We start from the raw sequence: 27,336 nt of genomic DNA on the forward strand, positions 1-27,336 counted from the left end.
AAACATTGGGATCATATCTGGAATGTCATGGGCTCTTTGCTTTGGGTGTGGGAGGGGAGGGAGGGGGGCATAAAACAGTACCATATCGAGAGCCACACCAGTGGATATCGCAAGGCTTCTTGTTCCTTAGCCTATATCGCAGTAGTCTGGTATTTTTGCTATTGTCTACAGGTCATCATTTCTGTCTTTGCAGTATTTCGCTTTAGATGGTTATTCATCATCCAGGTGTTTATGGCTCAAAGGCAGTCATCAAGTTTCATATTGTCGAGTCTTCCAGACCACCCATTTTTAAAAGTGATTTAGGTGTCATCTGCATAGCTGTAAAAAGTAAGGTTGAATGATTTAGGTTTGGTAAGGGGTTAGGTAGATGTTGAGTAACAGAGGAGATATGTTGGATCCTTGAGTGATGCCTCAGTCCTGTGTGCGAGGAGTTGTGTGAAAGGTGTTACCAATGCTAGTTCACAGTCACAGCTGAGAGGCCAACAATTCAATGGGCATTAGTTAAACTACCTTCTCACCTTTCATATATAGTATGCAATACAAGAATTTGCTGTGCGAAAGCACTGCCCAACTGTAAGGGACATTGAGTCATATTGTTCTTAAGCCAGAAACTTTCATGACCGTTCCTATCCCTAATACATTAAGTGGTGGTCACTACCTAAACCTGCCAGCCATTCTGAAGGACGGTCCAATCAGACAACTCCATATTCCAACATGGTATGGTTCTTTGATTAGCCTACTGTGTTGGGGCAGATTCATCATACATGAGATACAACTTACATTTGACTGACATTGCTCAATTGTATACCAGCTAGCTATGAAAATGGCCTGGTGAGATAATGTATATGATCTGGAGATTTTTCTTTTGTTTACAGGTGCCAGATAGTTTGTTAGGTTAATGTGCCGCCATATCACAAAGGGCTGCTATAAGAGACTATTTATCTTTCAAAACTGGTTAAAAGTCTAGATAACCCTGCCAGGTGTCATAATGATGAGGATTCAACTCTGAGCCAAATATAGTGGAAACTATAATCAGGTCATCAGAGGCTGGAAGCATTTAAATAATAAACAACCTCTCAACATCTTTAAAGAAGACTGGTCTAACAATTTCTGACTTGTATATATTATAATTTAAGATGCGAGTAGTATGAATCCGTTTTTATATGTATTGACTCCTTCAGAAATCTGCAGTCTTTATCTGATTTACAGTCATAGCAAATACATTGCTGTTAAGAGATCCTACGTAACTAGTCTACTAAATACACAAAACTAAAACGTTTAAAACACACTGTTCACCACTCATTTCCCACAATGTTCTTGATGAATATGCTCCAATCTCTCTGTAAAGTAATTTTAAATTATTGGGTTAAAGTAAAACTTCACATACGAAGTTGGGAGGGATTACATTTCCTGATGCAGAATGTCCCAGATAGGATCTCTTCCCGCAACAAAATGAGTGTGGAGGCTCGACATCCACCACCTGAGGTAAGAAGAGTGGGAGGGAGAGCTCTGAGCTGAGATCAGCTTATTATTTGTAATTAAAACAGAATCCTTAATCTTTGCTTTTCACAAAGCTTGAACAATTTAAAAACCAGACAAAGTTGCAAGCCAGCCTACTTTACACCCTTCTACTTTAAATCCCACCTAAATGATAGGATTCAAAGCTGGAATGTGGAAGGTTGATTGACTGTGCTATTATATGGACCTTAAAATAATCCATGCATTCCTCCACATAGAATCACTCGGTGTGAATATCAAAACCAGAATATCAATGATACAGAATATCAAATCCAAAATATCAACAAGTAACTATAGTTTTTGCATAACTTGCTCCACATGTATGTATCGATGATATATATGGATGTCACTTACCCAGTGTACATCTGTTCGTGGCATGAGACGCTGCATATTCACATGCTTTGCACATCCCGCCATCTAGTGTTGGGCTCGGAGTGTTACAAGTTGTTTTTTTCTAAGAAGTCTTTTCGAGTCACGAGATCGAGGGACTCCTCCCCTTTCGGCTCCATTGCGCATGGGCGTCGAATCCATCTTAGATTGTTTTCCCCGCAGAGGGTGAGGTAGGAGTTGTGTATTACAGTAATAGTGCCCATGCAATGGAGTAAATATGTATGTACATAATGTAGTTTAAGGTGATATATTTACAAATTTACAAATGTTCAAGATCAACTTCGAAACGGCTACAGGCTCCTGGGGAGGCGGGTGGGCGCATGTGAATCTGCAGCGTCTCATGCCACGAACAGATGTACACGGGGTAAGTGACATTTTCCGTTCAATAGCTGCAGATACACATGCTTTACATAGACTAGTAAGCAGTTATCCTCCCAAAAGCGGTGGTTCAGCCTGTAGGAGTTGAAGTTGTCTGAAACAAAGTTCGTAGTACTGCTTGGCCTACTGTGGCTTATTGTGCTGTTAAAACATCCACGCAATAGTGCTTGGTAAACGTATGAGGCGTAGACCATGTGGCTGCCTTACATATTTCAGTCATTGGAATGTTTCCTAGGAAGCCCATAGTAGCACCTTTCTTTCTAGTTGAGTGTGCCTTTGGTGTAATAGGCAGTTGCCTTTTTGCTTTGAGATAACAGGTTTGAATGCATTTAACTATCCATCTAGCAATGCCTTGTTTGGAAATTGGATTTCCAGCATGAGGTTTTTGGAAAGCAACAAATAATTGTTTAGTTTTCCGAATTTGCTTTGTTCTGTCAATATAGTACATTAACGCTCTTTTGATGTCTAATGTATGTAGCGCTCTCTCGGCTACAGAATCTGGCTGTGGGAAGAACACTGGTAATTCTACTGTTTGATTCAAGTGGAACGGTGATATGACTTTCGGTAAAAATGTAGGATTTGTTCTTAGAACTACTTTATGCTTGTGTATTTGAATAAATGGTTCTTGTATGGTAAATGCTTGAATCTCACTTACTCTTCTTAGAGATGTGATGGCAATTAGAAATACAACTTTCCATGTTAAATATTGCATTTCACATGAGTGCATGGGCTCAAAAGGTGGACCCATGAGTCGTGTTAAGACAATGTTGAGGTTCCATGAAGGAACTGGTGGTGTTCTTGGTGGTATAATTCTCTTTAGGCCTTCCATAAACGCTTTTATGACTGGTATCCTAAATAGTGAAGTTGAGTGCGTAATTTGCAGGTAAGCTGAAATTGCGGTAAGATGTATTTTAATGGATGAAAAAGCTAGCTTTGATTCTTGCAAATGTAGTAAGTAGCTTACGATGTCTTTGGCAGATGCGTGTAAGGGTTGAATTTGATTATTATGGCAATAATAAACAAATCTTTTCCACTTATTTGCATAGCAATGTCTAGTGGTTAGTTTCCTAGCTTGTTTTATGACTTCCATACATTCCTGTGTAAGGTCTAAGTGTCCGAACTCTAACACTTCCGGAGCCAAATTGCTAGATTCTGCGATGCTGGAATTGGGTGTCTGATCTGTTGTTTGTGTTGAGTTAACAGATCTGGTCTGTTTGGTAGTTTGACATGAGGCACTACTGAGAGGTCTAGTAGTGTTGTGTACCAAGGTTGTCTTGCCCAAGTTGGTGCTATTAGTATGAGTTTGAGTTTGTTTTGACTCAACTTGTTTACCAGATATTGAAGGAGTGGGAGAGGGGGAAAAGCGTATGCAAATATCCCTGACCAACTCATCCATAACGCATTGCCCTGAGACTGATCTTGTGGGTACCTGGATGCGAAGTTTCGTCATTTTGCGTTTTGTTTTGTTGCAAATAGGTCTATCTGTGGTGTTCCCCAACTTTGGAAGTAAGTGTTTAGTACTTGGGGATGAATCTCCCATTCGTGGATCTGTTGGTGATCCCGAGAGAGATTGTCTGCTAACTGATTCTGAATCCCTGGAATAAACTGTGCTATTAGGCGAATGTGGTTGTGTATCACCCAATGCCATATTCTCTGTGCCAGGAGACACAACTGTGTTGAGTGTGTCCCTCCCTGTTTGTTTAGGTAATACATCATTGTCATGTTGTCTGTCTTGACAAGAATGTGTTTGTGGCTTATTATGGGTTGAAATGCTTTTAACGCTAGAAATACTGCCAGTAGTTCTAAGTGATTTATGTGAAACTGTCTTTGCTGAGTATCCCATTGTCCCTGGATGCTGTGTTGATTGAGGTGTGCTCCCCACCCTATCATGGAGGCATCTGTTGTTATTACGTATTGAGGCACTGGGTCTTGGAAAGGCCACCCTTGGTTTAAATTTATATTGTTCCACCATTGAAGCGAGGTGTATGTTTGGCGGTCTATCAACATTAGATCTAGAAGTTGACCCTGTGCCTGTGACCATTGTGATGCTAGGCACTGTTGTAAGGGCTGCATGTGCAACCTTGCGTTTGGGACAATGGCTATGCATGGGGACATCATGCCTAGGAGTTTCATCACCATTTTGACTTGTATTTGTTGTGTTGGATACATGGCCTGTATTACATTGTGAAATGCCTGTACCCTTTGTGGACTTGGAGTGGCAATCCCTTTTGCTGAGTTGATTGTCGCCCCTAAGTATTGCTGTGTCTGACACGGCTGAAGGTGTGACTTTGTGTAGTTGATTGAGAAACCTAGTTTGTGGAGGGTTTCTATGATGTACTTTGTGTGTTGTGAACACCGTTGTAGCGTGTTGGTTTTGATTAACCAATCGTCTAGGTACGGGAACACATGTATTTGCTGCCTTCTGATATGTGCAGCTACCACTGCCAGGCATTTTGTAAAAACTCTTGGCGCAGTTGTTATTCCGAATGGCAACACCTTGAATTGGTAATGTACCCCTTGGAATACAAATCTTAAATACTTTCTGTGTGAAGGATGTATCGGTATATGGAAATATGCATCCTTTATGTCTAGTGTTGTCATGTAGTCTTGTTGTTTGAGCAGTGGGATTACGTCCTGTAATGTCACCATGTGAAAGTGATTTGATTTGATGTAGGTATTTAATGTTCTGAGATCTAATATAGGTCTTAGAGTCTTGTCCTTTTTGGGTATGAGAAAGTACAGAGAGTAAACTCCTGTTCCTTTCTTTTGAATTGGTACTAATTCTATTGCTCCTTTTTGTAGCAACGCCCTAGAAGATCCATGTGTTGTTTTGACATATTGTGTGTTTTCGGTGGGACGTTTGGAGGGAATTTGAGAAGTTCTATGCAATAACCATGCTGGATAATTGCTAGGACCCAAGTGTCTGTTGTTATTTCCTCCCAATGTTTGTAAAACTTGGTTAGTCTCCTCCCCACAGGTGTTATGTGTTGGGGATTTGTGACATGGAAGTCACTGCTTGTTTTGAGGAGTTTTGGGACTTTGGAACTTCCCTCTATTCTTTTGGAATTGTCCCCCTCTATATTGTCCCCGAAAACTTCCCGCTTATATTGGCTCTGATAAGTGGGCCTTGTTTGTGAGGTTGTGGGTTCTGTAGTTTGTCCTCGAAACACCCCTCTAAACTGCGTTCTGCGAAATGTGCCACTGCTCTGTGGGGAGTAGAGTGCGCCCATGGCTTTGGCCACATCAGTGTCTTTTTTAAGCTTTTCGATATCAGTGTCCACCTCCGGCCCAAACAACTGCTGTCCGTTAAAAGGCATATTCAGCACGGCTTGTTGTATTTCCGGCTTGAATCCTGACGTACGCAACCATGCATTTCTCCTTATGGTTACTGCTGTATTTACTGTCCTAGCAGCTGTATCTGCTGCATCCATTGCTGACCGTATCTGATTATTTGAGATACTTTGTCCTTCCTCCACCACTTGTTGTGCCCTTTTCTGGAACTCCTTGGGTAAGTGTTCAATGAAATGTTGCATTTCGTCGCAATGAGCCCTATCATATCTTGCCAGCAGTGCCTGTGAGTTGGCAATACGCCATTGGTTGGCAGCTTGTGCTGCAACCCTTTTCCCCGCAGCATCGAACTTGTGACTTTCCTTGTCTGGAGGTGGTGCGTCTCCCGAGGTGTGAGAGTTTGCTCTCTTGCGAGCTGCCCCTACTACCACAGAGTCTGGTGTTAATTGCTGCGTGATATATACAGGGTCTGTTGGCGGTGGCTTGTACTTTTTTTCTACTCTTAGAGTTAAGGCCCTGCCCTTCACAGGTTCCTGAAACACCTGTTTGGAGTATTTTAGCATTCCGGGTAGCATAGGTAAGCTTTGGTATTGGCTATGAATGGAGGATAGTGTATAAAACAAAAAGTCATCGTCAATAGGTTCTGCATTCAAGGTGACATTATGAAATGCTGCTGCTCTTGACACCACCTGTGTATAGGCTGTACTGTCCTCATGTGGCGACGGCCTCGCTGGGTAACAGTCTGGGCTGTTATCTGACACTGGCGCATCATAAAGATCCCATCCGTCGGGATCATCCGGACTCATTCCAGTACGAGTTGGGGATTGCATCAGTGGTGGAGTGGCTACTGGTGATGTGTGCGTTGATGGTGGTGGAGATGGTGGCGGTGTTGTTGGTCTTGCCACCTTTGCCTGTGGCTGCTTGTCCTTTTCTTGAAAGGCAAGTCTTCTTTTCATCCTAATTGGGGGAAGAGTTCTTATCTTTCCTGTGTCCTTTTGGATGTGGAGCCTTCTCTGAGTGTAGTCTGGCTCCATTGACTATAGTTCTTGTCCAAACTTATGTCCTTGCATTTGGGAGGACAGTCCCTGTTCCTCTGTGTAGGAACCTGATTTCGGTTCCGAGGCTGGATGTTTCGGAATGGAAACATTTTCGGTAGCCTTTTTCGGCTCCGACGACACTTTCTTTATTTTCGGCGTCCCGGTCTCTCGGTGCCGACCCGTTTCGGTGCCGCCCTCTCGGTGCCGAACTTGCTCGGACCCGCTGTCTCGGGCTTGAGTTTGCTGTGTGCCGGTATCTCGACCAGAGTCGGATGACTTCGACACATGCGTGCCCTTTTTCGGTGCCGACGGTCGGTCACCTATTTTTCGGGTTAAGCCATGGCCTGCTGGCGGTGGCGTCCCCTGGGCTTTTGTGGTCTTCTGGTGAGTTTTGTGTGTCGACGTTTTACTCACGGTTTTAGGCGTCTCTTCGGGATCGAGCTCTTCCGAGTCCGACTCCTGGATGGAGAAGGTTTCTTCTTCCTCCTCCAAGTGTCTTTGTCCTGTGTGGCGCCGACGCCATTTGCAGTCTTCTTGCTCTTCGGTCTCTCAATGTCTTCCTCGACCGAAACGCTAGACAGGCTTCACAAGTATCTTCTCTGTGTTCTGAAGACAAACACAAGTTACAGACCAGGTGCTGATCTGTATAAGGATACTTGTTGTGACATTTGGGGCAGAAGCAGAATGGGGTCCGTTCCATCAACCTTGAAGAGACACGTGGTCGGGCCGACCAGGCCCCGATGGGGGATCAAAAAAACCCCGAAGGGCCACCGGAGCTCTTCAAAAGTCGGTGTCGATCTGTAGTAACTAACCCGATACCGAACGCAAACAATACCGTCGAATTTTCCGAGATTCTAACTATCTTTCCGAACCGAAACGCGGAGTGAAAAGGAACACGTCCGAACCCGATGGCGGAAAAAAACAATCTAAGATGGAGTCGACGCCCATGCGCAATGGAGCCGAAAGGGGAGAAGTCCCTCGATCTCGTGACTCGAAAAGACTTCTTCGAAGAAAAACAACTTGTAACACTCCGAGCCCAACACTAGATGGCGGGATGTGCAAAGCATGTGTATCTGCAGCTACACATGCCATCGAACATACATATATATATATATATATATCCAAGGTATGTAGATGTGAAGTGAGGAATAGTAAACCTATATTTCCCTCTATGCACTTCTCTTTTAATATTATCTCCTTGATATTCTTGTACCTAAATATTCGGGTGGGAGGGGGTCACTATTTAGTAGTTTAATCAATATTTGGGAACAAAATGCACCTAAAGAGCACAGCCTTAATGTCTGTTCATAGTTGAGGGCCTTGCGCCCCTAAATATATACTCCTGCACTATGGCACTGCGCTTGCATATGGCTCTGCTTGTCACTTCCGGAGTAGAACATCATAAGCAGGGAAAAGTGCTTTAAGTTTTCCAGATCCAGTCTGATGCTTGGGAAATATTCACAAGGTGAGGAATCTGTGGTAAGAAGTATCCATCAGATAGGTGTAACAGGTTCTCCTGACATCAGAACACATGCAAATGCAGCCTTATAGTTGAGACTGCATATGTCAGTGTCAGCAGCCTGGTTAAGTCATGCTTGTCTTATCCTTTTATGTCCTGATTGGTCCACTGCCCCAAACTCTGTCACTAATTCATGAGTGATGAAGCCATTCTGTGAAACTGCTCGGGAACTGGAGCTTGTACGAAGCAGGCAGAATTTTAATAACTCACACTACATAAAAATTAGATCGATGAATATTGTCATTATGAGAAGAAGAGGATGAACAGTCCACAGAACAGCAAAGAGGCTTAGAGTCACTTGAGGTAATATATGTCCAAACGCACAAGGGAACATCCAGGTATGTCTTTCCTCACACAAACCTTGTAGCACCTCCAATGGTACAAGATGTAGAAAGCCTATGTGCTTTAGTCAACACAAGTTTAATGCTGCTAACAATCTAAAGCTAACCAAAACATGTAAAATAACATGTAATGGAGAGAGAATGAAATGTGTTTGCTGTTTAAGCAACGCATGTGATGCAAATGAATTACTATTTCACCTTCAAAACATTTCCTTTTAGAATTTTAACAAAGCCCATGCCATGCAACAGTGGTTATTTTCTATTCAAAACCTTTCTTCCAGTGTGGTATTTGCATATATATGAAGGGGCTAAATTAAAATTCATTATTGCCCTGTCACAATACATTTCAACTGTCAACTAAAACCTCCATGTCCATTGATGTTTGACTCAAGTTACAGAATACAAACAGCCAAGAATTTCCAATAAAAGACCTGGAACAATTGGGCCACATGTATCAAGTATTTTGCGCTCCCAATTCGCAAAATCAGGCCATTTGTGATGAGAAAGATGCATTTTGGTATGTATTAATCCCAAATTGCTATTTGGCAACATGTTACCGAATTGCAGTTTGGAATTGCAAATACATACCAATTAGGTATTTGGAAGGGGTGTGTTTAGGCATTCCTTTCAAGTACCGAAGCAGAATGGGATGTATGAATGTTTTGCAACAAAATTATAATAACAAAACATTCACACATCACTACCAACTCAAAGTTGGTGGTAACTCATTCGCAAAGGGGAAGGGGTCCTCTTGGCTCCACTTCAACAACATTTAAAAAACATTTTTAAGAGCAGGCAGTGGTCCCAAGGACCACAGCTCGCTCCTAAAAAATAAAAATGAAACTTTTAGTTTTTTCTTTTCAAATGCATAAGGTTTTCCTTTAAGGAAAACGGGCTGCGTTTAAAAAAAATTGCTTTGTTAAAAAGCTTTTACAGACATGGTGGTTTGCTGATCCCAGCAGGCCAACGTCCCCGTGAAGGCTGCGATTCCCAATGGATCACAAACTGCGACCCACCACATTAATATGCATGAGGTACGTCTATTTGCGACCCACTAGGAGGCACTAATAAAACTCAAGAGTGCCATACATTAGGAATACTGATTTCATAATTGCAATTCAGAGAAAATCGCAATTAGGAAATCAGTATTCCTAATGTTAGTACATCTGGCCCAACTTGCTCTCTGCTATTGAGCAGTAACTGCTGCCTCTTTAGGCCTACAGGCAAGCCAGGTGTACCATTAACACAGGAAATTAAATGTTACTTGAACCATGATCAAGAAACGTATAAAATGCTCTATAATGTTTATGTATTATTTTTTTAATTAAACATATTTTTATGCATCTTTTTCACAAAAAATATTTTTTAATAAATAATACTTGACATATTGTATAAAGCATTTATATCATAAAACAAGTAAGCATTTGATTATAATGAAAATGTATTGTTCTCAGAGAGTAAAGCCTTTTCAAAATGGTTTCCACATTCATCCAATATATGTTACTGCATGCTGAAAATAATGCACCTCGTGCATCGTAATTAAATCATCCCACAAGAGTTGGAGTAATATATCCAATACTCTACCACATAATAGTGAGACACAAATACTTAGCTGGCCTGATCAAGAACGAAACAGATTTCTTCTCTAAGCAATGGCTGAAGGATGTTAACTCAAAAAAGGTAATAGTTGAGTGGGCTTACCTAGAGCCCACCTTCTATCTATTGTACACCAGATACAAGACCTAAAAATAAATAGAATTGACAGATGGGAGCCAAAGAGATTGTTTTCAAGTCCATACACTTCAACTGATTTTTGTGTGACAATGCAGACTCAGTTGAAATTAAGGTATGGCTACTCTTAAGGTTGTACAAAGTTACTAAAGTTTATGCTTTGAAAATTTGCATCAATTGCATAGCTAACATCTGCTGTTTGTACTGGCCTGTAGCACTGTTGGCAGGCTGACAGTCTCCTTGTGCATGATTATGTTTTTGTTTTATATATACAAAGTCATTCTAGTGAGCGACCGCGTCTTGTAGGTCTAATGATCGTATTTTCACTTAAGAATTTGGTGTTTACTTTTAATTGCTTTAAAAGAGTGTGCAGATGGGTTAAGCAGTGTGACTAAGGGCCTCATTATGAGTTTGGCGGACCCACCGCAGGACCCCCAAACTCGCGGGAAGGAGGCCACCGCCATGGTATTACAATGCTCCCATCATGCTGACCGGCATGAACATTGTACTACATGGTTCATGCCGGGCCAATATTGGTCTCAGCTCCCTAAAGGGAGCCGAGGTCAATATCGTAGCACTCAAGCACCTTGGAATGCGCAGTGTCTGCAAAGCAGACAGTGCACATTCCGATGGTGCTGGGCGGAGGGGCCCCTGCACTGCCCATGACATGGGCATGAGCAGTGTAGGGGCCCTCCTATGGCCCTGGCACTGGCTTTCTGCCAGCCTTTTTATGGTGGGGTACCCGCCATGAAAAGGCTGGTGGAAAGCTGTGTTTTAATCAGCCAGGCAGTGCTGAGTTCAGTGCCACCCTGGCTGAGGACAACTCAGACCGCCATAACCACGCCAGGAACCATTTTCCTGGCGGGGAGGCAGTATTTAGGTGGATCTGCCCGCCAGGGTTCTAATGTAGCAGTCGGACTGCCTGGAGTGCGGCGGTCCGACCATCACCACGAGTGAGGCCCTAACTTCTGTGTATGGACCTTGTCTTTATCTCATTTCACAAGGGTGACAAACAAGTTGTCTATTGCTGGACAGGTTAGGTTAGACAGTGCTCTTGGTGCAGCACTGCTCTATCAACTAATAGGCTAGTCATTTTCTAGGAAATGTGAATTGCAAGCAAAGCATGCAAATGTATGTCTGACATACCACAAAAATGATAAAAGGAAACCTAATCGGGATTGCCTTGAAGAGTGGTCAAAGAGGTGGCAGCGTGGATTCCATGCAGCCAAATGAAAATTCATGCATGTAGAGATCAGCAACGGGAGGAGCAGCACAAGATGGAAATAGGCTATTGAATAAATGACTGGCTAAAGCTACGAGTCTCAAAAAACAAATTTGAGAGAGTGTACTTTCATACTTTAGAAGAAAGGAGGAAGGGGGCATGGAAGACATTGACCTTTGCAACAAAAAACATTTTTAAATCAAGACGTATTTTTAAGACCTCAAGAGTTTTCATAAATTAAAAATTGCTATCTGATACACTAATACAGGAATTGGGATTTTCAGCAGAAACATTATCGCCCTCATTATGACCTTGGCGGTAAATAACGAATACCGCCGTGCTGACTGCCGCCAGCATACCGCCACGGAGACGGACATCCATCCACCACATAATGACACAGACAAACAAATTCGACAGAAAACAGCCACAACCACAATTCCGCCAGATCCACTGAACGTGATAAACTGTTGGTACTACCTGTCAGGAATCCCCAGGGTGTCTCCTGCGTTATCTGTCAGCATCCCCAGGGATTAGGGTTAAATCATATCTCTGTTCTTAGTTAAACCTTTATGTTTCTAAGTAAACATAATGTGCTGTGTTACACATCAATGCTTCTTTTACCAATGCTTGTTTGCTGATGTGAGTGGGTGTAGACATGTGCTTCTGATTAGGCGTGGTGACGTTTATTTTCATCCACGCGAGGAAACTCAACTGCTTTCCTGATTGGCTATAAATAGCAGAGTGAAGCCTTTTGCTTCCTAATCTCAGCATCTGACTTGGCAGTCCAGCCCCTGCTGTCATCCTCGTATTCAGGACTTTTGTGGAAATTATTTTCTTTGTTCCTGTTTCAGCTGACGCCAGGCATTCCTCCAGCACCACAGAAAAGTCTGCAGCTATGTGTCTATTATTCTCTAGGGAGTTTGCTCTTTGTGTGCTGCGCTTTCCTAGAACAGCTGGTGTATTTCAGACCTTGTATTTTGGCAGAGTGCTTATCTTGAAGAGACAAATGCATTTCTGAACATTCTACATTATAATTGTAGTTACTTGCCTAAATGTGCTTCAGGAAATCAGGCCTTTAGTTCAAGTATAACAAAAAGTGACAGTGCAATTTTAAAGGAGCATTTACGTGACTTTTATTTCTCTAATAGCACAACTCTTGGATTTAAATTGTGTCATTCATGCCTGTTTTTCAATTTTGGGGAATTTGTTTTTTTAAGCCTTTTTCACACACAATGAAACCAAACCAAACTGTGCCACTCTGTCTGAACCCAGAGTGGACACTTGTAATTCTTGGATTGTTTTTGTTCCTTTTAGTTTAACCCTATGCATGCAGGAAAGTTATATGTGATATAATTAATGTCCTTATTTGTCTCTCTTTTGCATGATAAGTGCAACCAGAGTTCTAATTGTAGTGCGCAACAGTAAAGCTCTGTGAAGCCAGCCCTAATGTCCCAGTACTTATTGTTATGGTACTCACTTTAGGTTTTTGGTAATGCAGTGTTAGTAATTGTGCCAACAGTTATTATTAGCCAAGAAAAGTGCTGGAGCATCCCGGTGTTCTTCTACCGCTCCTGTGCCCATATCAGAAAGAGAGAATCAGTTTCAAGGAAGTTGAGTGCACTAACTCTACTATCACTGTCAACAACGACCTGCCATCTCTCCCCCCCTCCCCCCAAGATACATGGGTGCCTGGCTGGACTGGGCGGCAAGACATGGTAGTGTTTGTCTCTTTCTCTTCCACTTCCCCTTTCCTTTTGAGACACCTGCTGGGGCTTCTCTGTCCAACAGGCAGTGCCGAGAGGTGTTACAGGAGGTCGGCCATACCAACGCCCCGCAGACATCCTGTTTTTTGGGTGAGTGGCCCTGTCACAACACTAGCACCCCTACCGTTAGGCCACCAAGACGACACCCTCCAAATTATGAACCTCCAAATCACCACAGCAGACATTCAACAATGGTAAACCATTGGCAGTGAACACCGCTGCGGCAGATAAGGCCACCCAAAGACAAAACAAGACAACATTGGCCAGTACAAAAAACCCACACCTGACACAATTACACACACCCCACTAATAGCACTGTAAAACACACACCCACAAACCTTTGCTAACACGAAAAGACCTCAATAGCTAGCCATGCAAATCACAGAGACAACTATACACACACACCACAACCACCCATTCAACCGTCACACACTACACACCCCACCACATTACTCAATACCCTCTGCACAACACACACATACCACAGAACACCCTTGTCCCCACAAAGGCACCCCCGTTTCAATTATGAGTTGCAGGTCATAGTTGAAGAAATATTCAGGGAAGAGCCACAGCTGTTTGGAGCACAGATCGAAGCAGATCTCCATTGCCAGGAAGATGGAGCTATGGCGGAGGATCGTGGACAGGGTGAACGCTGTGGGATAGCATCCACGAACTAGGGACGATATCAGGAAGAGGTGGAACGACCTACGGAGGAAGGTCTGTTCCATAGCAGCAAGACACTAGCTTGCCATCCAGAGGACTGGCGGTGGACCCCCACCTCCTTCTTCTACAGCTGACAGCATGGGAGGAGCAAGTCTTGGCAATCCTGAGGGACTCACTGGAGTTGCCGGAGGACTGGATACTGGTGAGTCAATTTTACTACCTATCCCCCCCATACCTGCATGCCACCACCACTCCTCACCTTGAAACCCTTCACTACACTCCATCCCACACAATGCACCACCACAATTAACCTAAATGCCAAGCCCTGCATGCCATACCCACTGCATGCACATCCTTTCAAGCCTTGCATGTACACCCACCACCAATGCATGCACGGCATGGAGAACTAACAATCCCACAATACATCACCATACACAAACAAAGGTGGCAGTGCTACAGCAATAATATAGGAGAAGCTAGGGATGCAGAATATGTCACATGTAGCCTAATACACCACTTACATCCCCACAGGTGCTCCAGCCAATCTCAGTGGTGAGGAGGTGCCAATGCTACCCAGTCCCACACCAGAGATGCCACTCTGGAGTTCAGTATCTGGATGAACTCCCTGGCCCATCAGGGACCACTGGTCAGTCGGATACCTCAGCCCACACCCAGTCTATCAGAGAGCCTCCTCCCTCAGTATCCAACACCACATCAGCCACCCAACGTCCCCAGACCTCTGTCCCCAGGACACGTCATTCAGCAGAGTGCCCACCTGTACAAGGACCAAAGTCCACACCTCACAGGCAAGACAATGAGGGTCCTGGGGTAAGTGGCATTGGGCACATCGTTCAGGGGGACACAGGCACAGGGGGCCAGGGACACTCAGAGGACAGCTATGCGCCAGGGGGAGGACAGGCCATGGAACCGACTGTCCAGGAGGCACTCACTAATGTCATGGGATGACCAACAATCCCAGGACAAGATGGGTCAGGTGATGGACATCATGCAGGGGAACCAGTTGCTGCAGGAGGAACACCACCAGAAGATCAAGAAAGAATTGCAGGCCCTCAACACCACCATGGTCTCCACAGCAGGGGTGCTGGGTGATATAGTCAACATCATGAGGGAGTACACATCACACCAGCGGGCTCCTTCCACTAGCCAGTCAACTGACCAGCCCTCCACATCTGCTGCAGCTAGTGGACAGGAGACCTTGCCACAGGACCCACAGGCCACCAACAAGCACTCCTCCCCTGCAGAAGGTGAACCACCCCGCAAACGTTCCCTGCGACCCAGACAGACACCAGAGACACTTGCCAAGACCACCACCAGGAAATGAGCCCCTCCTGAATGTCCCCATTGTGTTCCACTGTGTCACCTTGGCCACTTTGAAATGCCATTGCTCCTCTTCCTGTGGCCCCTTGGACACTGGACCTGTGCTACAAACAGACTGGACCACTACCCTGGACTATTCCCTACCATCACCCCCACTCTACTGCACTTCCCATTGTAGAATTATTTTCAGTAAACTCCCTTGGACACAACTTGAGCATTAGTGCTTTATCCACAGGTAATGTAAAATGCATAGAACTGTAATGAACTGCATGATCCTATGTAAATGTCCAGAAACATGTTGACCCATCCAACAAATGTGTCTCAGCAGTCTGTACACATCACAGCAGTACACTGTTGGAACAACACCCACATCTGCAATAAGGGAAGACATAGGTGACAGTCAGGTGGGATGCAAAGGGAATGACTGGCATCATGCTGCAGTCACACAGTACAACACTAAAATGTAGTATTGCTTAGTTCAACAGTCTTACTTGAGTGTCATTGGAAGAACTGCTGGATCAAATGTGACCTGTTGTCCACATCCTCCTGCTCTTCCTCCTCCTCACTGTCCTCAGTGTCCACTGCTGCCACAGCTGCATTGTCACCCCCTCCTCCTACTGATAGGGTACATGCCATCTGAGGGCCAAATTGTGCAATATGCAGCACATAGCAGCGATTCTGCAGACCTTCTCAGGGGAGTAGCATAGGGATCCAGCTGTCAGATGGAGGCACCTGAACCTAGCCTTCATGTTACCGAAGGTCCTTTTTACAATTCCCCCTGGTATGCCCATCAGCATCACTGTACCTATTTTCATCCTCTGTTCTCGGATTCCTAACAGGAGTCATGAGCCAGGGCAGCTTTGGATAACCGGAATCACTTGCAAGATGTAAAGGATACACATGAGCCCTGCGCAATGGCATGGGTCATGACTCCTCAAGGCATACACTCACAAACATTGGGTGGGGACACAGGCTCACCTATTAGCCACACTCTGTGCCTCTGTAGTTGTGCCATCAGCTGTGGGACATTGCTATTCCTCAGGACAAAGGCATCCTGCACCGACCCTGGATACTTGTTAGTGACGTGGGAGATGTACTGGTCAGCCAGGCACATCATCTGGACATTGAGTGAGTTGAAACTCTTCCGATTCCTGTACACTTGTTCATTGGCCCTGAGGGGGGCCTAAGGCAATATGGGTCCTGTTGATGGCCCCAATAACATGAGGTATATGTCCCATTACATAGAATCCAGCCTTCACAGCGGATAAATCATCTACCTGGGGGAATGAGATGTAGCTGCACATGTATTTCAGCAAGGCAGACAAAACCCTTGCAAGCACAATCGAAAACATTGGCTGTGGCATCCCTGTAGCCAAGCCCACTGTCACCTGGAAAGAGCCTGTTGCCAGGAAATGGAGCACCAAAAGTACCTGCACAAGAGGGGGGATTGCTGTGGTGCTATGGATAGCAGGAAGCAGATTAGGCTTCAATTGTGCACACAGCTCTGCGATTGTGGTCCCATCCAGACGATAGGCAAGTATGATGTGCCGGTCCTCCAGTGTAGCCAAGTCCACAAGGGGTCTGTACACGGGTGCTTGCCTCCTCCTATTCCTTACAGTGGTTGGTACCTAGGGGACCCTAATGTAGAAAAGGAGTGTCAACAAGAACCATGAACACATTACAGCAATGTACATAGAGCATGTTTGTATGTTGGACACTGGAACTGTGATGCACTTATTAATCTGTACCAGCATAAGAAAATGGTACCAGCCTGTCATGTATTCAAGGACAGGCGGAAGTGACCTCACACCGCTGGCGTTGGCATCATGGTGGAAGGTGGTCCGCACTGTTGTGCAATTCTTCACTGGCTAACATGCCCATCTATGAAGTATGGGAACCAATTATGATAAACGCCGGCGGTGACAGTGTTCACTGCTGCGGACGTGACCGCCATTTCCTTCTAACACTTCATTTGATTCCTGACTTTCCACAGAATGACATCTCAACTGCGTGTGCTGTTGTGATATGTGTCTGGAACCTGCCATGGCTACAGAGGAAAGGGCCCCAGCCTTCACGTTGGCGGAGGTGGAGTGCCTTGTTGACGGGGTCTTACCCCAGTATGGCCAGTTGTATGGGCCTCGAGACCAACTGGTGGGTACACCATGGGTACACGTTGCATGCAACATGACTGCATAGAGATGTGTGTGTGTGCTGGCAGTGTCTCAGGTGGGGGGAGGGGGGGTATGGCTGGTGGCAGCGTCAATGCAGGGAGTGCCTGATGAGGGGATATGCTGTTTTGTGGGCCATATGTGTGACAGACTGGACTGTCAGGTTCATGGTGTACCACCTCCTGTGTTTCCTCTGCAGGTCAGCACCCATCAGAAGAAGGGATTGTGGTGTGCCATCGTCAAGGACATGTGGACCCTGTGGATCTATAGCAGGTGGAGCACCCACTCCAGGAAATGGAGGGAGGACCTGAGACACTGGGCCCGGAAGACTGCGGAGTGCCAGCTGGGGACGGCCTCCCAACGAGGGAGGGATGCCCGTTGGAACCTGACCCCCCTGATGACCAGCATACTGGCAGTGGCCTATCCAGAGCTGGATGGGCGCTTGAGGGCATCACAGCAGCCACAAGGGGGTGAGTACAGTGTGTATGTCAACCATCTCTGTTGCCTGGCATGAGATTTGGGAGCAGGGTACTAGTCAGTGGATGCCCCAATATGCTAGTTGAGATATTTCTGCGTGGTCAGCTCAGCATAATAAGGTGTAAAGCATGTATTAGATAGTTAGGTAGGTGGTTTCCCCTGTCAGGCAGGGCTTAGATGGTCCCAGTTGGTGTGTAGCTGGCAGTATTTGGCTCCTATCCGCTGTGGTACCAATGGTATGCCAGTGTGGTCCATACTGCCCATTTGCAATCTCAGTGTGTGATAGTGAAGTGTCTGTCATCTGTGCTGTTGGTGCTGAGATAGACCCTGTGCTCCCTTTCTCTCCCACTCCCTCTCCCTCTCTTTTTGTAATCCTGTCCATGTGTGCATTAGCATCATCTGGCGAAGGAGCAGGGGCACCAGCAAGTGAGGGAGCTGCGGAACCCAAGAGGCAGAGTCCATTGATGCCGAGGGGACCAGTGGGATGGAGGGCGAGGGGAGCACCACGGCAGGGACAGGAAGTGACACCACTGACTTTGATTCATCCTCCGATGGGAGATCCCTGTTAGTGGTGGACTCCCGTGGGACGGAGGGCGAGGGGAGCACCACGGCGGAGACTGGAGGGGACAACACAGACTCTGATACCGCCTCCGACTGGAGCTCCCTGGTGGTGGCAGACACTTCTGTAACCACCCCAGCTACAGGTTCTACCGCCACCCTCTGTACCAGCACCACCCTCTCAGTAGACTACCACCGAGTTGCCTGTTCCCGCTTACCCAGGAGGGTGGGCATCTCTTCACCCCAGGCACCTCAGGCTCTGCCCCAGTCAGCCCTGCTGCCCTCAGGGAAGAGGTTATTGACCTCCTGAGATCCATCTCTGTAGGGCAGTCAACCATTGTTAATGCCACCCAGGGGCTGGCTTCACAGATGCAGCAATGCAAAGCCTTCTTGGAGGGCATCCACGGTGGGTTGGCGGCCCAACAGAGATCGTTTCAGACTCTGGCCTCTTCACTGATGGCAGCCAGTGTCCCTGTTTCATCCATCCCCCCTCCGACTAGCGCTACCCAGTCCCAATCTTCTCACCACTAAACCATCCCACGCACACATTCTGACAAGCATGCACCGAAAACAACACACAAGACTCGCACAGACAAACACAAGCAGGACACTTCAGTCCACAAGCACACACAAAGCCAACAGACAGATGCACACAAATCATTCATTTCCTCCACTGTCTACCCCTCCTCCTCCCTCACAGTCACATCCTCACTCACACCTACATGCACTGCATCTTCAGTCCCAGATCCTGCCACCTGCCCGGCCTTGCCCACAGTCACAACAGCAGACCCGCAGACATGCACCCCACACACCACATGTGCAGTCACCACCACCACCACCTCGTGCAGCACACCCACCTCACTAGCAGACACCACCACAGCATCCATCCACATGTCATGTTTGTCCTCCCTCACCCTGTCTGCCTCCCTCCAGTAACACATACAAGATCGCACTCAGACCCCCAACAGCCATCCACCTCAAACATGCACTGTCCATGCACCTGCACCCAAGTCCAGCACACCTACTCCTCCTACAACCACTCCCTTTATCTCCATTCCCATCTCTCCTCCAACATCTCACCTCATTGGCCCTAAGCTTTTCCTTGCCCACCTTGACCTCTTCCCTCCCCCGCCACCCTCTCCTGCCCATAGGAGGAAGGTCACACCACCCCATGGCCAGTACCTCAAGCACCCAGTGCAACACAGCTCCCCCCTCAAAGTCTCCAGCTGCCATTAAGGGGCACATGAGTGAAAAGCCGGACCCCCGCAACATGGACACTCCCCCCACCCAAACGGAGGGCTAAAGTGACGTCCCCTCCCACACAGACTAGCAAGACCATGGGACCACCTCCAAAAGCCAGGGCCAAGGAGACCCCAACAAAGTCCCTGCCCAAGGAGGCCCCCCAGACATCCAAGGCCAAGGAGGCCCCCCAGACATCAAAGGCCAAGGAGGCCCCCCAGACATCAAAGGCCAAGGAGGCCCCCCAGACATCCAAGGCCAAGGAGGCCCCCCAGACATCCAAGGCCAAGGAGGCCACCCAGACATCCAAGGCCAAGGAGGCCATCCAGACATCCAAGGCCAAGGAGGCCACCCCGACATCCAAGGCCAAAGAGGCCACCCAGAAATCAAAGACCAAGGAGGCCCCCTAGAAATCAAAGGCCAAGGAGGCCCCCCACAAATCAAAGGCCAAGGAGGCCCCCCAGACATCCAAGACCAAGGAGGCACCCCAGAAATCAAAGGCCAAGGAGCCCCCCCCCCAAGAAATCAAAGGCCAAGGAGGCCCCCCAGACATCCGTGGACAAGGAGGCCCCCCAGAAAACCCTGGACAATCAGCCCCCTCCAGAACCAGTGGGCAGCCAGCTCCCTCCTCATACTGTGGGCAGAAAGCCCCCTCCTGAACTAGTGGACAGAAAGCCCCCTCCAGAACCAGTGGGCAGAAAGCCCCCTCCAGAACCAGTGGGCAGCCAGCTCCCTCCTCATCCTGTGGGAAGGCAGCCCCCTCCTCCTCCTGTGGGCAGCCAGCCCCTTCCTCATCCTGTGGGCTGGAACCCCCCCTCCAGAACCAGTGGGCAGGCAGCCCCCTCCTCCTCATGCTGTGGGCAGGAAGCCCCCTGCAGGACCAGTGGGCAGCCAGCTCCCTCCTCATCCCGTGGGCAGCCAGCTCCCTCCTCATCCCGTGGGCAGCCAGCTCCCTCCTCATCCCGTGGGCAGCCAGCTCCCTCCTCATCCCGTGGGCAGCCAGCTCCCTCCTCATCCCGTGGGCAGCCAGCCCCCTCCTCATCCTGTGGGCAGCCAGCCCCCTCCTCATCCTGTGGGAAGCCAGCCCCCTCCTCATCCTGTGGGCAGGAAGCCCCCTCCTCCTCATCCTCATCCTGTGGGCAGGAAGCCTCTTCCGCATGCTGTGGGCAGGAAGCCCCCTCCAGAACCAGTGGGCTAGGAGCCCCCTCACAATGAGTTGCAACCCCCACCCACCCCACCCCCTGAGTTGCCTGCCCATTTCCAACATGATGCCCCTGAACAGTGGAGTCCCGATGTTGTCTGGAGTCAGGTTGGGGCTTGGACTTTGCCCTGCAGCCATTATTGACTTTGGATTAACCTTTGGGCCTGCATTTATTTATTTCTGCAGTTTTGCATGTTTTTGCATTTTACATATTCATACAAAAGGAATACCTTGGTTGGAACTGTGTATGTGTCCTGCTTTTCTTTACTCCGAGGTTCTGTTACTGTTTATTCTTGAGCATGTGTTTCTGGGTATGTGTACAGTGTGTGTTTTGGGAGTATGTGTCACTCCTCCCACCCCCCCCTCTCCACCCTGGTGTGCTAGGCAGCTGTACTCACCGTCGGCGGCGGTGTTGGTGCTTCAGAACGGCCATGGCGTGGTACAGCATTGGGAATACTTGCAGTTCAGGTTCCATGGCGGCCGCGGACTCTTGCGTGTCCCTGGAGGTGAGTGGCTCCTTTTAAATGATGTCTTTCCGCCAGGCTTTTGGTGTCGTTGCTACTGCCCCGGAAATCGTGGCGGTGTGCCATGTCATATTATGGTGGGCGGATCCTTGTCTTCCGCCTGCCTGTAGGTGGCTACCGCCGTGTTCGGTGTTGGTACTGCGCTGGCGGTTGGTGTGGTACATTGGCAGTCTATGGGATGGATCACCGCCATGGTCATAATTTGGCGGTCATTACCGCTAGCCTGTTGGAGGTGATACCGCCATGTTAACCCTGGCGGTCAGAACACAACCAGGGTCATAATGAACACCTATGTCATGTTGAAGCATATTTATGGACATATTGTGCAACCTCTAAATGTATCTGTATTCATCACAGTATATGAATTCAAAACAGCATAAGATAATGAAAGTCGTAAGGATGTAAACTATGTGCATCTGTGGATTGTGAAGGCTTACAAAGGGTCAGACTGCATCGGTCTTTTTCTGTTCATATATGTTTATCTGTACAAACTCTAACGAAGTGAAGATGCACTCAAAACTCAATTTGAAACAATTTATGATTCAGTCTGCCAATTTTATTTTCTTCAATTGTGAAGCCAACGCTGTGAGTCATAGGGCTTTCTCAAGACTTCCTACTTTTAGCATTTGTTAATGCACCCAGTATACAGTTGGCAAAAAGTCTCAAAGCAGTGCAGGCAGAAATAACAATGTGACAGTCAACAATCCACAAGTTCAGGGTAACTCATGGTGCTCAATGTCCCTAACAAATCAGCATGTGCAGTTACAAAGCATGAAGGTGCCATTCTGTTCATCAGTCAGTATTTTACTCAGATTCCATCACTTTAGTACTTTCAATTCTAAAAATTCTCCCATCAACTTACCTACCTAAAAAATGTCCGCAACAAATTATTATTTGCTTCTCCCTTTTTAAACCATACAATTAAGAAAGGCGAGGCACATCACACATAAGCAAGAGTAGGCTTTCAGACTTCTCCTTCTAAGACGCCCCATTCCAGTTTTGTGGCAAGTACTGCATTCAGCAAACAGCATTTCACATTAGTCACCTTACATTTGTTAAAACCACTACCAACGCAGTATTCACTTTGGGATATGGAACGGAGGAAAACATGGGTTCTGCAATTCTTAGGCAGTTCTGACCAGAGTACACAACACCCACTGTCTAGTGATTCTGGAGTATATGCAGTCTACATATGTTTGGTATTCCAATTTGGGATTTTCATATAACCGACTGGCAGCTTCAGAAGGTTTTCTGTATTTGTGCAGAGAACCATGTGTGCTTCTTGGATTCCAGCTGCATGGCATGTGAAATATTCCACATCTGCCTAAGAGTGAAGACAAATGTCTTATGGAAGTTAAGACATACGGTATACCCCAGATGCAAAGTAGGCTACTTCTGCAGGCCTATGCAAAGGCTGATTGAAGCATTTTTGTTGTCCTTCTCTAACCAGTACGTAAAGGAATGAGCTGAGACCGGTGGCTCCGATTTCTGAACCCAAGATTAGCCATAAGACTCCCGTCCCAGCCCAATACAAACCAGACACAGGAAGAAAGTATCCAGGAGTGTGACAGCTGCAGCACAAATGCCCAGTCAAGTTCCTGACAGAACCTAAAGCTCCATTTTCTGCACAAGCAAACAGGGCGTCTATTGTGCTATCCATATGAAAAATGGGCGGCGGGGTGGGAATCCTAAACATCTCTAATATATCCTAGCAACCATGGTTCAAATTGTCAGGATTACTCACATTACCTAGAAAACATTTGGTGCTTTAAAAAGCGTACCCCATTCATGTTTGAGAACGAAAGAATAACTATTATATCAACTTGTTATATAATGCTAGTCTCAAATGTATGGCCCATGACAGGTGGCAATGAAATGCAATAATGTTATTGCTGGTTCACTTGACTATCAAATCTTTCCTGTAACTTTTTAGCAATGCTGAAGTACGTTCTCAGGATGGGATAGCAACTTAACCGAATCACACGCATATGAACACAGGCCATCAAACCCTGTTCATATTTGGTTTGTGCAATGATCATAGACTCCTCTACCGGTGCCGAAATTAAAGAGTATTCTGGGATGAAGTAAAGGCACTTAGTTAAGAGATGATAACTATTAATGAAAAAGACACACTGCATTTAAGACACAGCTGAGGATAGTTCCACTTGTAAGTTGAGAGTTAAACTTTGAGTGAAGCATGTTTAAACCTTCCAAGGGTTCAAATGCTTTTCTTGCAGGAAATGTATCCAAATGGGCTTTTTTTTACGGAGATGGCAAAGGCAGCCCTGCATTTGTGGTGAACCTGAATACTCAAGCACCAAAAAGGAGTAGCATGCATAAATGAAATGTGACGCCATATGGGTGTGATTTTGCCTAGCCAAGACATCACCATATCGTGAATTCACTGTCGTGGGAAGTTCCACACTTCCACTATAAATGATCTGGTGAAATACTGCATCTGGGTGGTTTAGTGCACTGTTATAGCCAATTACTGCTTATCAGTGGACCCATACGTTGTCTATTCTGATAGTTAAAAGAAAACTTCACCTGTTTATCCATGCTTTAAGTAGCTGGAGATGCATTCCAGCATGTCACTTCTTGCTTCGCTAACTCCACTGCGGTCACTTTCAGTGTGCCCACAAGAGTACTCAGCCTCAAAATTATTTGGAAAGTGATTCCCGGACTACCAAAAGCACTGTTAAGCAATGCAAATTGAATTATTAACCCTTCGGCCAGATGATAAGAAGAAAAGATTGGTGGCTCAGACTTTCAGTGGAGTTTGGACACCTTGAAATGGTAGCTGAAAAGTGAGAAAAAGCACAACCGATGAGTGGTAGAAGGAGGGCTCCTTTCTAGTATGATATTGCCAAGGGTTTGTATACACTGGATTAAAATTCAGCTCTAGTGGAAATTGAGAAGAATACATTGAGATGAGAAAAATGCCAAAAGTAAAAATAGAAAAAGAATAGATCTAAAAAAATAAAATATATATTCAAATCGTCTTTCCCAGGGGAATGCCCTGATGAGCTGAATGTGAAAACTGCCATGGTATGTGCCTTGTAAGCCAAATTGAACAGAGAAACATGTAGTGACATGGATGGGCTACAAAAATAAAAATTCTCTGAAACTGTTCCAGGGGTGTATGTGAAGATGCCATACATATGAACATGAACACATACTTCACGTACAACCATCGGGCACACACGAAACATAGCAGAATTGCAGCTCCAAGTGAGGACCAAGCACATAAACATTGATACAGGAGCTCGCCAGTGCTCCAGAAATATTGATTTAAGCATCAAGTTTGCCACAGGGGAGAATCTATGATACTAAGATTTTTTTTTGTACTGCAGGTGAATGATGTTACTAAGCATGCCTCTGAGACTTTTTTTAAACCTTCACCTTCTATTGATGCATCAAAATATTTAAGGGTCATACTCAATTATTGCAACAAAATGCATATTAAGCTTGTTACTTAACTACTGAATAACCTGTTGTGAGCTATACACAATGCAGCCTTCCTCATAAAGCACGCCTACCACAATCCCCAGAAATATTTAACTTCCAATGGCTGCTGATTAATCCAATTGCACTGCGACTGACACGTAAATGTCAGGATGGTGATATGCCTTGCTACCTCACTAGAATAGGCCTGGTCCACCCAGAGCAAATGTACATTATTGGCCATCTGATGGCTAAACTACAAATGTTTTTGCCAAAGATCCTTTTCCTTCCAAAGCTTCTCCAACTGGAACACCTTCCTGGTGCATCTTAATTGAGAACATGAATGGTTCAAGTTCAGAAGAAGGCTGAAAATATACTTGCTCCATACTGAATATGGATGCTACTGTACAGAAGTTCTGCAGCATCAAGACAGTGTAACCAATGCATGTCACCCTGCAAACCTCAGTTACACTTTGCTTTCTGAAGGAACAATCTGGTGGAGCAAGGACTCTACATATCAAAACAAAAACAACAAAACAGACCATTGCAGGGAGTTCAGGTTTCTTTTCACAGCAGGATGAAGGATGAAATAAGAAATCAAGCAAATTGAAACAAAGGTGTAAAACGTTACCATGTTATTATTGCAGTTAATCTGGCATTTCAGTTTAATTTCCACTTCGTATTACATAGAGATTCATTGAAAACACTTTGTAATTGCATTTTAAACACATTTTTCCCACCTTAAACTGGCGTCTCAAGTTTGCAATTTCATATAACCTCTGCTCTTCCAGGCCTCGTCGCCGGCACCATTTTCTTGAATTGCAGCCTCTGTCAGATTTAATCTGCATAAGAAACAAAGACATATACTGAGAAACATACAGTATTTTCTTTATCAGTGTATGTTTCTCAGTCTCAGATGATGAGAGCTTCCAATCGGATCTGTTTGGAAGGTAATAAATATCATCAGTGTGTTAAGAACATTTTGCTGTGTCACGGACAATGCTGTCTACTGACCCCTCTTGTGTAAAGTTATGCTTCTACGCAAATCCCAGAATTCTGAGCTGACAGTCACTGTATGTGTCAAGTATGTGTATATGCATAAAGTGTACAGCACACATATGGTAGTGTGACTCTATGTAGTGATAAAGGCAGTTTTGGATGCCTCCTGTTTAGATATGTACAATATGGAGGATGAGGATAGATTCTCCAGGCAGTGGAAGTGTAGCACCTGTATTTCTGTGACTGGAGGGTGGAGGATCAAAACTGGAGGAAGGGAAGACAAGGTGTCCCTAGTAGAGTGCACCATGTGTGCCCAGGGCCTGTAAATCAAATGATACTAGTGGGCCTGCAGCACTGATTGTTCCACCCCCAAGAGTAGCCCTGTAAACATGTCTCAGACTGCCACTGCAATGTCTGTGTGTGCAGTTTTAACTGCCAATTCAACCTGGCAAGTGCACCCACTTGCCAGGCCCAAAGCTTCCCTTTTACTACATGTAAGTCACCCCTAAGGTAGGCCCAAGGCAGCCCCATGGGCACCGTGCAGTGTATTTAAAAGGTAGAACATGTACTTGTTTTTTTACACGTCCCGATAGTGAAATACTGCAAAATCGTTTTTCACTATTACAAGGCCTATCTCTCTCGTAGGTTAACATGGGGATTGCCTTGAACTATCTTTCAAGTGTAATTTCCTAATGGGTGCAGATAGAGGTATGGCGTTTGGGGCTTTCTGAACTCAAGTTAAAAACGATTTTTTGGTAAAGTTGGTTTTAAAAGTGTAAGTTTGAAAATGCCACTTTTAGAAAGTGGGCATTTTCTTGCTTAACCATTCTGTGCCTCAGCTCGTCTTTGGAATACTTTTCTGGGTTGGGATGACAGTTGGGCTGTTTGTGAATTCACTCAGTCACACAAAGGGAGCTAAGGTGTGCCCTGCATAGCCTGATGGGTCTTCCTGGGCTAAAGTGGTAGGAGAAGCTGCCACTTTCAATTGAATAGGGCTGTGCCTGTCCTTACACAAAGCAGTCTCCAATCCCCTGGAATGTGTCTAGCGCCAGGGCAGAAAAGGCAGGGTCTTGTGCACTACAAGGACTTTCCTTTGAAGTTTGCTCACTTCAAAGTCATAAATGACTATATGTATAGGACCTCTGAGACCACAATTTTAGAATGGGCTGAGCTGGAATCCTGTTAGGAGTCTTGGGGACATCAAAGGCTGCACCTGCCAGTACCTGGGCTCTCCTGCTGAGAGTCCTGATTTGCCACGTTGTGCCAAATCCAGTCCCTGGGCCCATGGGAGTGAGTTCTGGTGCAACCAAGAAGAAACCAAGTACATCGACTCCAGAGCGACTTCGAAACCAGTGTCCGACTCCGCACTGCTGTCTGCACCTGAGCCGTGGTACCCTCTGAATGCAACAGCTGCGACTGATGCCAAAGGCCCAACGCCATCGCAGCACCTTCGAAGACACCAGACTCTGACTCCGCCGCAGCACGTGTAACCCCCAAGGTTTGATCGGGTCACTGCGAAGTCGACGCCTCGCATCTTG

The 27,336-nt window shown here is 46.0% G+C and overlaps 1 protein-coding gene across 4 annotated transcripts in view; it reads right to left on the reverse strand.

Annotated features, from left to right (window-relative positions):
• The window catches only part of DHX34 (DExH-box helicase 34), a 387,340-nt gene that overhangs the window by 210,788 nt on the left and 149,216 nt on the right, over positions 1 to 27,336 (reverse strand). For 3 of the 4 annotated variants that reach the window (XM_069207613.1, XM_069207612.1, XM_069207615.1), the window contains exon 9: positions 25,540 to 25,641. The exons of the other annotated variant lie outside the window; for it this stretch is intronic. In XM_069207613.1, coding sequence (XP_069063714.1) covers positions 25,540 to 25,641 — 102 coding nt within the window. The remainder of the gene's footprint in view (positions 1 to 25,539; positions 25,642 to 27,336) is intronic. 4 annotated transcript variants of the gene reach the window in all.

This window comes from Pleurodeles waltl, chromosome 9 (assembly GCF_031143425.1).
Source record: "Pleurodeles waltl isolate 20211129_DDA chromosome 9, aPleWal1.hap1.20221129, whole genome shotgun sequence".
In the NCBI taxonomy this organism is placed as follows: Eukaryota; Metazoa; Chordata; class Amphibia; order Caudata; family Salamandridae; genus Pleurodeles; species Pleurodeles waltl.